Source organism: Botrytis byssoidea, assembly GCF_014898295.1.
Source record: "Botrytis byssoidea strain MUCL 94 chromosome Unknown BBYS_023, whole genome shotgun sequence".
NCBI lineage: Eukaryota > Fungi > Ascomycota > Leotiomycetes > Helotiales > Sclerotiniaceae > Botrytis > Botrytis byssoidea.
In genome coordinates this window covers 591269-604515 of record NW_024065864.1, presented here as the reverse complement: position 1 = coordinate 604515, position 13247 = coordinate 591269, and the positions used below count along the sequence as shown (strand labels likewise).

Below are 13247 nucleotides of genomic sequence, written 5' to 3'. Positions count from 1 at the left end.
CATGTCATTTGTCGATGACCGTAATCTGTTACACGTGAGATAAGTTCTGCCACACTAAGTTGTGCTTCTGGCATTTCAGCCACCCCCACTAGACCAACGTCTACCGGTGAGCTAGCTGCCTTTTAGTTGATTTTATTTTACCACGGGCTCACCGGGGAACAGTACCCAGCAGCGAGTTTAGATTGAGAATCGTATCTCGCGTACATTCCAATCTTGCACAACATATCACATTATCAGCGCCACATTGTTTCCCTTGATTCCTTCCTGTTCCTTTCTCAGTAACTAGAGCTAAGAGCAACTTCGAGATTGCCTCCACAACTGGTGATCCTTCAACCGTGTGGATTGGATGTATGCCTGATTCAGTCAAAACGAATTTGGTTGTTATGCATATTGCAAACCATCATACCCTCATTACTTCGTAACGGATTCATCTCATCTTTTAAAACGATAGTGTGAATGTCTTCACCATGTTTATAATTTACATAAGTCGCCACCGCCACTGCCACACCAGCCTTCCTCATCCTCCATCCTACTGCATCGTAAGCCTAACCAATTATAATCGATATGCCGTCTAATCTGTCTCTCGCGGTGCAACAGCATCTTAGACGATAGGTATTTGGACCTACTATGTCACCTAAACAAGGTCCTCAGCCTTTTCCGTCATCCTCTGTCTAACACCCTAGAATAATATATGGAAGATCACTCCTATCCCCCTAGATTGGTTTATCGCGGGGTAGCGCAATCCTCCTTCTGCACCTTCCGCTTCCCATTTATAGGCCCCGAGGAACGAATGCAACTCTATATGACAAACCTTTAATTTTTTACGTTCATTCGGACATTTTCTTCAAACGCAGCTTACCAATAGCTACCGGTAGATGCCTCATTCACAGTTTGAGGGATGGCCGAACTGTCGAATCATAGTCGGTATGCCAAAGCTGAAGAGTCAGCAAAGCTTGAAGATGTACCTATACGGCGCTCCTATGCGCGTCAACGTTTTGAAGGCCTCATTCGGCAATTGTGGTGACTTCGCAATTGATAATTCGTCACTGCTGACAACACCATTCTCGAGCTGAAACATCTGATTCGGACCAAGGAATAATTTATGTCCTTATCTAATTTACAGCCGGCAGATGTTCGAGAGATGCGAAATCTAGATACTGACTTCTGGCTATCGATATAACACGGCATTGCCCTTGCAATGTCATGTCAAAGGTTCGATCCAAAACTCCTACACCGCTAGCTTTTTCAGAAACTTCCTTTTGTTCGTTTTCATTCGTCGATCAACAATCAGGAAGAGTTACGTAGAGAGTTTCTACTTTACGGACATAAGGAATACTGTAATCCAGACCAAACATTTACGTACGTAAGGATAGTTTCTGCACTCGTGTGGTTGCAAATGGTGCTCAGAATCGCGATGTAGCGTTAGGGTTGCAGCCGCTGCAGGGACGCGCGACCAAACTAGCCTTATTTCTGTCGCGCAGTCTCGCGAGGCTGAGTTAAGACGTGGTCACACATTGTGTAGAGGCCAATGAAGAAACCGTAATTCGGCTTTTGCGTTAGTCACTAATATAAGCGCATTCTACATTCAAGGAGCGAGGCTGAATTCTATAATTGCGATTTTTGTAATAAAGAGGAAGTGGCCATTTGTCGCTAGATACGAATCCCTCGTCAGAGTCACGTTGTTACGGCACAGTTGCCGAATCTGAGAGTTGACTCAAGGGTCAACGGCTCCCCCGAGATATAAGAAATGCTATGGATACCTGGCATGATGTCTTGGATGGAACGAGCAGCAGATCCACAATCAGTGCAAAGCGTGCAATTTCATATACCGAAAGAAAACAAACTATATAGACAATGGCTACAATTGCGAGAAAGAAAGCTTGGAGACCAAAATCTAAGACTGGCTGTCTTACCTGTCGGTTGGTTATTCTACTTCAACTTATCTTTTCTGTGTGATCAGCACACAAGTGAAGATTCAAATTTGGATCGCTAATGAGGATCTAGAATTCGCCGTGTCAAATGCGGAGAAGAGAGACCGAGGTGCCTTCGATGCACGAAGACGGGACGTAAATGCGATGGCTATGATTCTGATCATCCAGAAATGTCGAGTGCCCCACCGTCACGAAGGGATAGTAAGATTTCCTCGTCGAATAAAAGCCCAACTGATAGCTCCATCACGAGTTATACCCCAGACATAGTCGAAATGCCTTCTCCGGTCATTGAATGGGATGAAGAAGAGCGAAGAAGCTTCAATTTTTTCATCGCCAAGACAGCGCCAGAATTGTCGGGTAGTTTTGAATCCAAATTCTGGACCAGTCTCATTTTGCAGAGGTGCCACTCGGATCCGCCCATTCGTCATGCAGTCATTGCTTTGGGAGCCCTCAACGAGTCCTTCAAGTTTGGCGATATAAAATTACTGGGAGCGGGAGCGATTGCTGATCCGAAGCAACGATTTGCTCTGCTACAAAATATTAAAGCTATACGTTACTTGACGGGTCATCCCTCGAATGGATTTCTCCGACAATCTTCAGAAGTAATTTTGATATCTTGCCTTTTGTTCATTTGCTTCGAAGCAATGCAAGGAAATTACCAAGCTGCATTTGCCCATCTAAATAGTGGCTTAAAGATTTTAGGCGATTGGATGGAGACGAATGAACGAAACTCCCTCACGTATTCAGAGTCGAGCGTGAATCAAGAATTCATCCGTTCAGAAATAGTACCTCTATTCGGAGCTTTAAATACCCAGGCGATCAGAATACTACCAGCTAGCTTTTTTCAACGGGAAATGACCAATGGGTCCACGAAACTTGGTTTCGCAGCTCAGACCTGCATACCAGATCCCATTTCATCGCTGAATGAAGCAAAACATCATCTCCAAAACCAGACCCATGCAATTTTGGTATACCATCAGAACGCAGCACAGTATTGTAGCTCAGGGGTTCCAAATAGTGACAGAACTCTACGCTCCAGTGGCATGAATGCTATGGTCGATGAAAGGAGAGATCGAATTCTGCAACTTGAGCAGTGGTCCAGAGTCTTCAACAACTTCGCACAAGCAGTAGGTCAAACAATGAATACGAGCGATCTACGAGCATCAATATCGCTCAAACTTCATCATGTCGCCAACAAACTAATTCTCGAAACAGCACAATTCGAGTCTGAATTGAACTACGATCGTTACATGGATCAGTTTGAACTAATGACTTCACTAGCCGAATCTCTTCTCAAATCATATGGCGATTCAAGGCTGGAAAACGGACGGGTGTTTTCTTTCGATACTGCGATAATACCACCGCTGCTATGTGTGGCATGCAAATGTCGTGATCCTTCACTGCGCAGGAGAGCACACGCTCTTCTGGTCAGCTCTTTCAAACGAGAAGGTGGTTGGGATAGTGACTTGGGGAGTAGTATTGGTAGGTGGACCATAGATAAGGAAGAGAAGAATTTAGAGAATATTTCGAGAGCCGAGGAAGTGGTGGAGTCATCCCGGATCGTAATAACGGAAATAACATCTCTTGGACCACGAAAGGCATTGATCAAATTTAGACAGGGTCCACGTCGGGACGATCGAGATGAAGAGCTTCAGGAGGAATGGATTTTATGGTGATGATGTGTACTTGTAGTCACAAGAGCTCTGGAAGTTCATTAAGACTGTATATTTGAATATGATGATTTGTATCATTGAAGACACCCTTCTTCTTACAAATTCCCAATTGACTCTTTACCTTTAATATCTATAGAAGTTGATTTCCATTGAATTAAGCTTCTTTCCCTCGTCACTCTCGACACAAGCACTCCTCTGAGCGGCATATGAGGAAGAGCCAGATGAGACTTCATAAGCCACGAACCCCACAGCCATATTCTCGAAATAAAGACTAGACTTGGAAATCCTCTTGAAAGTAAAACAGAACGACGGAATTAAAGACCCGGAAGTAAACTATCGATCAAGGGAGTAATGCTGGGTCTCGACTTGGGGCAACCGTTGGAGTAAGCATTTGATCTACGGATACCCATTCGACCAACTCTGCAACCCCTCGGTTCATTCGTCATCGACCCCTTCAGTTACCAAAAGCCCTCACGTCATAGCAGCGATGAATATCTTGATGTCTGTGCAAGTAAGCTACTCAACATTTCGAATTTTCCATTTATTGATAAGTGATTGTTGGAACCATTAACTCAATCAAACCTCGGTGTCGAATTCGGATCTTTGAACAAAAAATCTCAACTGCAACCTAAGCTTGAATAAGAACTAGCTCCAACTTGTTGGCTTACTGCGTTCAGGTCTTGAAAGGTAGGGTCTTGAAAACATTTATACACAAGAAAGTCCTTTCGTTCATGAAGAAACTTTATCATCATAACATTACTTTTATCTCCTAATAATAAATTTCAAAAAATAGCATTCAGCAAAGATGTCTGGTATAAAAGTGTTGATTCCTATGTCTGATTACGGCCATGATCCAACAGGTAACATATCCCTCTTCTATAAACTCCCAACATTATGAGCAATCACTTCAGTCTGTTTCCCAAACCATACTACCGATAACATATATACTGAATCCCCCTCCCAGAAACCGCAATTCCATACACCACCTTCACCAACGCCGGATTTACCGTGCACTTCGCCACCGAAAACGGCACCATCCCAGCATGCGATCGTAAAATGCTCGAGGGAATCACCCAGAAGCTTCTCGGCGCCACCCAAGAAGCCGTTACCGCCTACAAACACATGACCCAGACGAAAGAATTCACAAGCCCTTTATCCTGGTCTTCTGATTCCTTTTCCCTCAACTCCTACGATGTTGTGTTTTTGCCTGGCGGCCACGAGAAAAGCGTGCGTCAACTGATCGATTCGGAGATTATGCATCAGCATCTGATATCCTACTGGAAAGGTGTTGAGAAGCCTGGAAAGAAACATATTGGAGCGGTTTGTCACGGTGTCATGGTTTTGAGTGAAACTTTGACGGCGGGGAAATCTATCATTCATGACTGTGACACGACGGCTCTGCCGGGTATGTTTGAGGGAGCGGCTTATTGGAGTACGAGATGGGCGTTGGGAGATTATTATAAAACTTATGGAGCGGGGAGTGAGAATGTGGAGACGAGTGTTAGGAAGAGGTTGGATGATCCAGAAAAGCAATGGAAGCATTATATTGGGTTGCAGCCGTGAGTTTGGTTTTTGTGAATTCTGTTTTGTATATCTTCTGCGTTATGGGATAGAGAGACTGATGAGATAATAGCTTTGTGGTGGAAGATGAGAAGTATAATTATATTAGTGGGAGGTGGCCTGGAGATGCCCAACTATTGGCGGATAGGATTGTGGAATTGGTCAAGAAGAATACAGATAATTGAGTTGTGATATGGTATGCATTGAGCGGGATTGATATTTGTTTTCTGTTGGGAATTTCAATGAGAAAACTTTATTTCTCCATAGCTAGCTAGTATAGATGTTAATGGAAAGCATTTAGTTGATCAGTAGGTCTACTATCTGTGCTTCCGGCATGCGAAGGAAAGGCTTGTCGGGAGCTCTTCCGCGAGCTAGCTTTCAGGGTCAATTAGCGTGTGGATATGCCAAGTCTAAGCTTTTGTATAGTCGAAGTACATACTGCTGCTGGTCGTTCAGATGAATGCCTTCACCATGTTCATATATTCGCGTTTTCACTGTATCAGATCTAAAATGATTTTCTCATTTCTTGATTTTCTATACGCGTTTCAATATCGAAACTCAAAACCGCCAGCATATCCTGCAAATAGATTGAACTCCATGAACTCCAAAATTACTCCAGTTGTACTGCGGAGATATCCAGCGATTATATTCTTGAGCGAACCATAATAGAAACCACAAAACAGAACCTAGAAGCGCCAGCACCTCACGAAGTCTCCTTATCAACATTATCCTCATCCTCTCCTGTAGCAGCCTCGTTTGAGTCCTTCAGAGGGCTATCAAACAATCCCATCAGCATCTTCCTGTATAGTCTACTATCCAGGAACTCCCTATCAATATCCTCATACGCAGCCACTCCTCCTCTCCCCCATATATTCTTACACATCTTTGCTATACACGCATCTCCACTAACGCCTGCGCTCCATCTTTGGTTCAAAGGTAATCCGTTTCCTTCAGGCGTATATAGTAACATGTATGTGCCAATCAAAGCATGATCTGTCAAACCATTGATCCTACTTATGGAAGAATATTTCTGTATACGAGCGTGCCAGGCATCTCCATCGCCCCAAAATGAACGCATATCCGGAATATGAGAGAGATGGTTATCTCTGTGTCCTTCGAGACGGATATCTATTGTACGAAGTTTGAGAAGGATGGGTCGTGTACCCGCTTGAGGTAACAAGAGGACAAAGATGGAAGTAGTTTCAAATCTTGGAGAAGCAGGAGGACTTATAGAAAAAACTTTATTGAAGATGCCAAGACGAGTTGTACTGTTTCCTCGATGATGCTGTGGGGGTTGAGGTAGAGGCTGAGGTGGCGTTTCTGAGTCTGAAGGGATGTGAGGTGTCTTTGCCTGGCTTATGATAAATTCTGTCTCATTTTCTAAAACTTCATAGCGCTTTGCAGTGTCAGGCCCGTATTCATGAGTTGGAGGTGGACTGTAGATCGCCGAAAGAAGAGGTACTCGTTGTTGAGTTGCTAAATAAGCACGATAACTTTCACTAGCCGCCATGCTGAACAAAAGATGTTGTGTTTGAGGCTATCTTCTGTACGAAAAGAAGTGTTTTGTTGACAGAGAGGTAAGGCTTAACTTCCGTGGATGGCGAGAACTACCTAGGGATTTCGGGTAACAACAGTTGCGATAACGTTGAATTTAACCAAATCAAGGATGCCGAGTACAAAAAATGGGAAGAAGTACCGGTATTCTTGCCCAAGTGCAAAGGCTTTGCGGGGTTGTAAACTGCAAGGTAGTTTGCACGGCGGCAAGATCCAGTGGATATCAACCAATCACAATGCAGACGCTCGTACCAACAAAACCGCTTGGGGCGAGTACCTAGTAGTTCGAGACTCTTAGCCAAACATTCAGAAATAATTGAAAGACTAGAAACATATATCGAAACCACAGCACTTGAGTAGTGGTTATTTGATAGGAATTACAACGGGATCTGAAAGGATTTATGGTGGTTTGTGCATTATTGATTTTTGGTCGGAGTGATAACGATTGAAGGCGGCCAAACTTGGCTCGGATGATCCCATGCAATTTTTGAAGGCGCAGTGATAAGTTAGGTTACAACCAGCTGCCTTTGCGAGCCTAGGTTGAGGGTATTCCCGAGCCCATTCTGCAGCAAGGTTTTGCTGCAAAGCCATCACTTTTCCTGCTCTGCACATGATGCTCCTATCAGGAAGCGTTGAGTTTTCCGGGAGTTTGGTTGTGTTATGGATAAGATCCAGATAAGGTAGCTCATGCACAATCCTTGTGAGTTGAATCCTCGTTTTCCGAGACATGACCAGTTCATAGCTCCCGAACAGAGTGACAGGGCTTGTGTCACATCACAATTGCCAGAGTATTTTCACTGTAGTGCCGCCGGGTATATGGAGAGTGATTCCTTCTAGTCCACCATCATGGCTATGCCAATCAATTCAATTCATGTCGTAAGAGCTTCTTTCGTGACTTGACTCGTTCTTTTCAAAGAACTATTCGCGCAACGCAGTAAAATCTTACTCTCATCTTTGAAACAGCCGAATAAAATACTCTTATGTTCCACCGTAGCATTAACAGGCGCTGACGACCTTTATAACGGGCGCAACATAATCTCTGTGTATTCTTTCCTGTCTCGCAAATCGTCTTTGCATATTTAATTTGATCCTCGATGCATAAATCGCGTCCCAAGGACAAGTCGTCGGCGCAAAGCTTAATAGCGAGATATGGTGATCGTCTTCTGGATGTAAAAGAAATTGGTAAGTGTGGTCAGAAGAGAGTTCGTTCCTTGCACAAACATTGACAGTGACGATGAGCAGACAAAGATTCGGGAAACAATGACGAACGATGTTTTCTGCCTCGCATTCTGCATTCAAGATGGATGTTCGAGAAATCACTAAACTTTCTACAGACTCAAAGATACTCGGTAGAAACACTCTACAATCGCCGTTCTTAACATAATTCACATTTCGCTGCCAATAACCTTGGACAGAACCAAAGTTGAGATCCTTGAGAAACAATGAATTGATGGCAAAGGTTATGGGAAGTGAGTTGTATCTTGAATGTTCAGAAAATCGGTACCGCTTTAAAATCTCTTCTCTGGATTCGATACAAGTTGAAAGAAGAGGGTGCGGAGTCGTGTTGCGAAAGCTCCAAGAGGATGATCGCTGCTGCGAACTGGATGCTGTATCCGTGGAGGTCAAAAGCTCGAGCTCTACTATATGAGGCTCCTGAAAAGCAAGCGTCCAGATCTGAGCGCGGAGTTCAAGTGGTAAATTGCGAAAAAGCGAAAAAGTCGTCAACTTTGGTAAAGATGATCCATCCAAGATGCTGTGCGGGCATATACCGATAGATTGAATGTATCTAGATGCAATGATACGACGCATACTCCGCGTGATTGGGATGTGCTCTGCGACGGAGGTCTCTATCGAATGTTTATCGAGACCCATTTTGGAGGACATACGCATATGCAAGCAATGCATCGATTTTGATAATTGAGTGTTATCAAATGGATGTTTTTGTTTCGATCAAGAATTTTGGAAAGATACCTGAAGTTATAACCTAGTAGCATTAGGGGAAGCAACAGCTTGAGGTCAACCAACATACAAGTGGACCTTCCATCTTAAGCTGGAAATGCGCGCCTAACGACGCCATCCTTCATTGAGGCTTAATTCGAGCTCAGATACCTCAATATCCCTCGACGGGACCGGTAGAGAAAAGTTGGAAGCCTCTTCATCATCGACATTTCTGTTCGTTCGCGGATATCTATCTGCAAACGTATGAGGAAAGCGCAGTCGAACACGAAGAAATGGAATGCGCAAATTCTTAAAATATTAATTGAAAATATCTTGAGAGATATCATTCAGTTCAATATTATACTATGAATTGAAAAAAAAAAAACTTAGAAGAGACAAATGTTGAAGAGGTTGGGGCATCACAAACCAGAAGTCTCGGAATAAAGTATAAAGTTATTTATATTTATGATGACTAAGCTAGCCAAAGTGTGTAGATCTTGTTTACTACACCTTCAGATCAAGAATTTGCACGCAAATCTGATCCAACAGGCGAGACTCATTTCCATATCTCTACAAGCCTATAGAACATTACTTCAAAGCATCAATCATTTGTGTTCTGCTCTAGATCGTTTGTCACCTTGACAACAATCATACACTCCAAAGTATATTGTCTATAGCTCCCTAAGGCTTCTGGAACTCGCTCTCGTGTCTCGATACCGGGAGTTTGTATTAAGATTGATCAAGGAAGTCGATAACTACAATGCAGGATCGGAAGAGATGTCGTGAATATCCTGGAGCATATAATCGAGTCAGATAAGTAAGTTCTTGTTCAGAATCCTTTCCGTTCAAGTGTACATTGTTATTATCAGTGGCATATCTAGTGTATAATTTAAACTGCTCTACCTAGGTAGGTAGTACTCATATACAAAAGCTAATCACGTTTTTCTCTTCTCATCACCGTCATATTTTCAAAATTGGCTCTGAAATTCCAGGAGGTATCATCCGATAGAGACAGCTCAGTAGCAACTCCAATGTCCCGTTTCAATTCAGGCTCCCACGCTTCATTATTCTATGTCTCTTCAGTAAATCATCCTATAAAGTCGCCCGCTTGAAGAGCCGACTATTAAACACTTTTTCAACCATACAAAAGCAATTGTCAGCGAGCTTTGAGTGGAGCAAATTCGATATTATCAGACTCTGAACAGATCATACCAATTCTCTTCCTGGCATCTCTTTTTAGTTTCAGGCATCAATTTTCTCCTGTCGCCAGAATCCTCTCTCTAAAAAAATGTCAAAGGACGAGGTGATCCAGTAGACCCAAGGTGGATAATACAAGGATGCAAGATAGCAAAAGTTCAGGCCCCAAATTGAGGCCCTACATCTTTGTTGACCTATTTCGCGGTATCAATGACTCCGAAGGGATCGAATGCTCCCCACAAAGATACCGCGCGCACCTCGAGTTGTCGTATCTAACCATTAAGCTAGAGTGCCATGTTGTCATACCACCAATTGACAAGATTATGTGCGATCTCTTCGATTATATTTAAGAATTAGGCGAAATCAACATTGAAATAAAATGGCGCGACAAAATGGTATCGTCGCTCAAAGGTGATTATCGGAGACCCAAGTTTGCGTCAAGGCGGTCAGTTCTCTTTCCCAAGTCAAAAAATTGTTGCCACGGCCCGCACTCGGTTCAATACATATGGATGGATACATCAATAACACGGTCAACGTTGAAGTGGACATCGATGTGACACAGCTCTTTCAGTTCGGGGAATCTTCCGACATTGGTGTCTTCGAAATCACCTTGATTGCTTGCCTCGAAAAGCATATATGAAGATATCTGTACCGAAAAGCCGCGACAAGAACATTGATTAGTAGACCATACCGTACATTATTTCTTGGATCGTGATCTCACCCACAGGAAAAGGACTGTTGTGACTTGAAACCTCATTCAGAATGCTTTCCAGCGGAAAATTTCCAGTCTACCAGCAACCTACCTTGCCAATCATTTCATCAATATCAAAAGATCCTAGGGCTCAACCCAATCTCTCCAAAGTAGTTTTTCCCTTTACGATGGCGACTGGAATGTTGATTTCAATGAATTAGATCCTCTTCAAACCTGATCTTGCGATGCGGAAGTAACATGCGGATGGCTTCACAAAAATACACAACATTCGTTGATGCGGTTATGCACTCAATTATTCTTCTTCATCAACCGCGCGATACTGAGATGAGTTTATGTTTTTTGATGCGGTAGAAATCAACCTTTATTGCTTTTTAAAGCTCCAAATCGCCGTTGTAAAGGTTCAGAGGTTACAACGCTCAATGTTGCACAGTCGTTTCAACTTTGGTTTGAGCCTGTTGTCAGACGAGGAGATCAAAGTCTATAGCCAGTTTGACTTCTAACCAAATATCTATCGCACTCGATTTGTTCGTCGGATTCTTCGGCAGTGCGAATAACTTTTTTTACGAGATAACACACATGCACCAAAGTGATACGCAAGCATCTCAATCATAACATTCCTCAATTATCAACCAAATTCCAAATCCACACCCTCGTTTTCAACAAAAATTCCGCCAAGCATAGTTTCCACACGCAAGCGCACAAATAATCTCCATTTGCACTCGCAACATCGCCTCTATTCAATCGCCATAATCCATCGCGTGCAACAATAAAAGCCGACGATCTCCCCATCTTGTGATCAATAAGCCTTTGCCAAGACCAATTCAGCCGGCACTTAATCAAAGCGGATGAATCTCATTGGTGGATCTCTCACTTGCTGCCGAATTCTCCTGCACACATTTTCACATCCAGGCACAGATAGTTAGTTATCAAATGAGGGGACCCGCGCCAAAAATCTGGGGTATACCGAATCTGCAACGTGAGCGAAGATCTACCGAGTGCGAAGTTTGCGACTGGTGGTTATATTTCATTTTTCGGACGAAGAATAAGCTTAACATGCACGATGAAGTTTCCGTCTTGGCGTTCTGCTTAGATGAATAATTGCTGAGGTGGGTGGGTTGCTCGGGTGGAGATTGTACGAAGAGCATGGGAAACTTTTGGTATTGTTTTGGCGCCTGGAATTGGAGGGCGTCCATATGCGGATTTGTAAGTGGAGGTCTCTGCGGATTCTGGTGGCTAGCAGAAAGTAAATTTGATTGAAGGGGAAGGGGAACTCGGCGCCGAGAATCTCGCTCGTATTGAGGAGACCAGATGGAGAAATTGGACATGGAGGTAGATAAAGACGGTTACTATTATGTTTCCGCATGATGGGTCGAAGGCTAGGAAAACTATATAAAGAGAAGAAGATCGGCTCGAAAATCAGAAAGCTTGGCTCGAACAGCATCTGTCGATTTTGCAGCAATTCTTGGCATCGATCTCACACCATCTCAAATCATTCATCATGAAGGTTTCCGTCAAAGTCCTGCTTTCCGCGCTCGCGGCTCAGGTATGCGCAGTGCCAACATTGTATTTGGCTGGTGATTCCACCATGGCGCTTGGTGGCGGTGGAACTGGTACTCAAGGTTTGTGCTTTTGTTCTCCATCCTAGACGTCATATAGGAGTGTGGGAAATTTGTCTAACTTGTCTCGTGTATAGGATTCGGTGAATACCTTAAATACAGTTTCACCGGTATCAATGTCGTGAACAAAGCCGTTGCCGGACGATCCGCCCGCTCATATTGGAATGAAGGAAAATTTGCTGCATTAGCCGATTTGGTTGTTGCCGGCGATTATGTTCTTTTGTATGTCTTCAACAATCCCCTGTTTTTTAATTGATAAACATGTGCTAATTCAATTATCAGCGAGTTTGGCCACAACGATGGAGGCTCTTTGACCACAACTGATAACCTCCGTACCGATTGCTATGGAGGCGGTACCGAGACTTGTATCTCTCCAGTTACAGGGGAAACCGTGTACACATATGTATTCTACCTGTTGCAAGCAGGGTATGTTTCTCTTCCCCCCGACATTTTACAATTCTCCATTTCCGCAGCCCTGACCCTATCAAAACCACCAACTTAACTAACACTCCTTCCAGACGTCTCATAACCGCCAAAGGTGCACACTTGATCGTCGCCTCGCCCACTCCCAACAACTTATGGGAAACCGGCACCTGGTCCTACACATCCCCCCGCTTCACTGGATATGGAAAATCCGTCGTCACTTCTCTTGGCTCGCTGGCCTCCTTTGTCGACCACGGTACATACGTTGCGAATATTTACAAGACGCTTGGTGCTACGACCGTCGATGCGTATTATCCAAACGATCACACGCATACCAGTCCCGCAGGCGCAAATACTGTGGCCGCTGCATTCATGAAGGGTCTTATGTGTGGAGGAAGTGCTCTGAGTGCGTATAGCAAGAATACCACAAGTAGTATTGCGGGAAGCTGTGTTTAAGTTGGACGATGACTAGTATTTGGGTAATGTGATAAAGAGGGGTTGTGGTGGGGATCTGAAAGAGAAGATTCTTGGTATATATGTACATATTCTATATTCAAATCTATATCTGCATCCAAACGCATCTGCCTATAACTCCTCTGTCCATAATCCATCTACCAATAACTCCTCTCTCTATATCTAACAA

The 13247-nt window shown here is 43.6% G+C and overlaps 5 protein-coding genes across 5 annotated transcripts; 3 read left to right on the top strand and 2 right to left on the bottom strand.

Moving 5' to 3' along the window:
• Positions 1–1718: 1718 nt before the first annotated feature.
• EAE97_009780 (uncharacterized protein) lies at positions 1719–3771 on the top strand. Its single transcript, XM_038880295.1, has 2 exons — positions 1719–1919; positions 2005–3771. The coding sequence occupies exons 1-2, from the start codon at positions 1855–1857 to the stop codon at positions 3605–3607; spliced, it is 1668 nt and encodes a 555-aa protein (XP_038729001.1). The 5' UTR covers positions 1719–1854; the 3' UTR covers positions 3608–3771.
• A 638-nt stretch (positions 3772–4409) lies between these two features.
• On the top strand, positions 4410–5349 carry EAE97_009779 (uncharacterized protein; the record flags this gene model as incomplete). The annotated part of the gene is made up of 3 exons (XM_038880294.1): positions 4410–4464; positions 4569–5163; positions 5238–5349. The coding sequence occupies 3 exons, from the start codon at positions 4410–4412 to the stop codon at positions 5347–5349; spliced, it is 762 nt and encodes a 253-aa protein (XP_038729000.1).
• Positions 5350–5867: 518 nt separating this feature from the next.
• Positions 5868–6674, bottom strand: EAE97_009778 (uncharacterized protein; the record flags this gene model as incomplete). Its single annotated transcript, XM_038880293.1, has 1 exon — positions 5868–6674. The coding sequence occupies one exon, from the start codon at positions 6672–6674 to the stop codon at positions 5868–5870; it is 807 nt and encodes a 268-aa protein (XP_038728999.1).
• Positions 6675–7714: 1040 nt separating this feature from the next.
• Positions 7715–8590, bottom strand: EAE97_009777 (uncharacterized protein; the record flags this gene model as incomplete). Its single annotated transcript, XM_038880292.1, has 1 exon — positions 7715–8590. One exon carries the CDS (start codon positions 8588–8590, stop codon positions 7715–7717), a length of 876 nt encoding a protein of 291 aa, XP_038728998.1.
• Positions 8591–12063: 3473 nt separating this feature from the next.
• Positions 12064–13060, top strand: EAE97_009776 (uncharacterized protein; the record flags this gene model as incomplete). Its single annotated transcript, XM_038880291.1, has 4 exons — positions 12064–12184; positions 12259–12403; positions 12464–12607; positions 12700–13060. 4 exons carry the CDS (start codon positions 12064–12066, stop codon positions 13058–13060), a joined length of 771 nt encoding a protein of 256 aa, XP_038728997.1.
• Positions 13061–13247: the final 187 nt, after the last annotated feature.

What these genes read in the sequence shown, in the direction of transcription:
- EAE97_009780 (XM_038880295.1), top strand. Translation starts at nt 1,855, where the DNA reads ATGGCTACAATTGCGAGAAAGAAAGCTTGGAGACCAAAATCTAAGACT. An exon ending in ACTGGCTGTCTTACCTGTCG is followed by an intron (nt 1,920 to 2,004) that starts GTTGGTTATTCT and finishes ATGAGGATCTAG; the next exon opens with AATTCGCCGTGTCAAATGCG.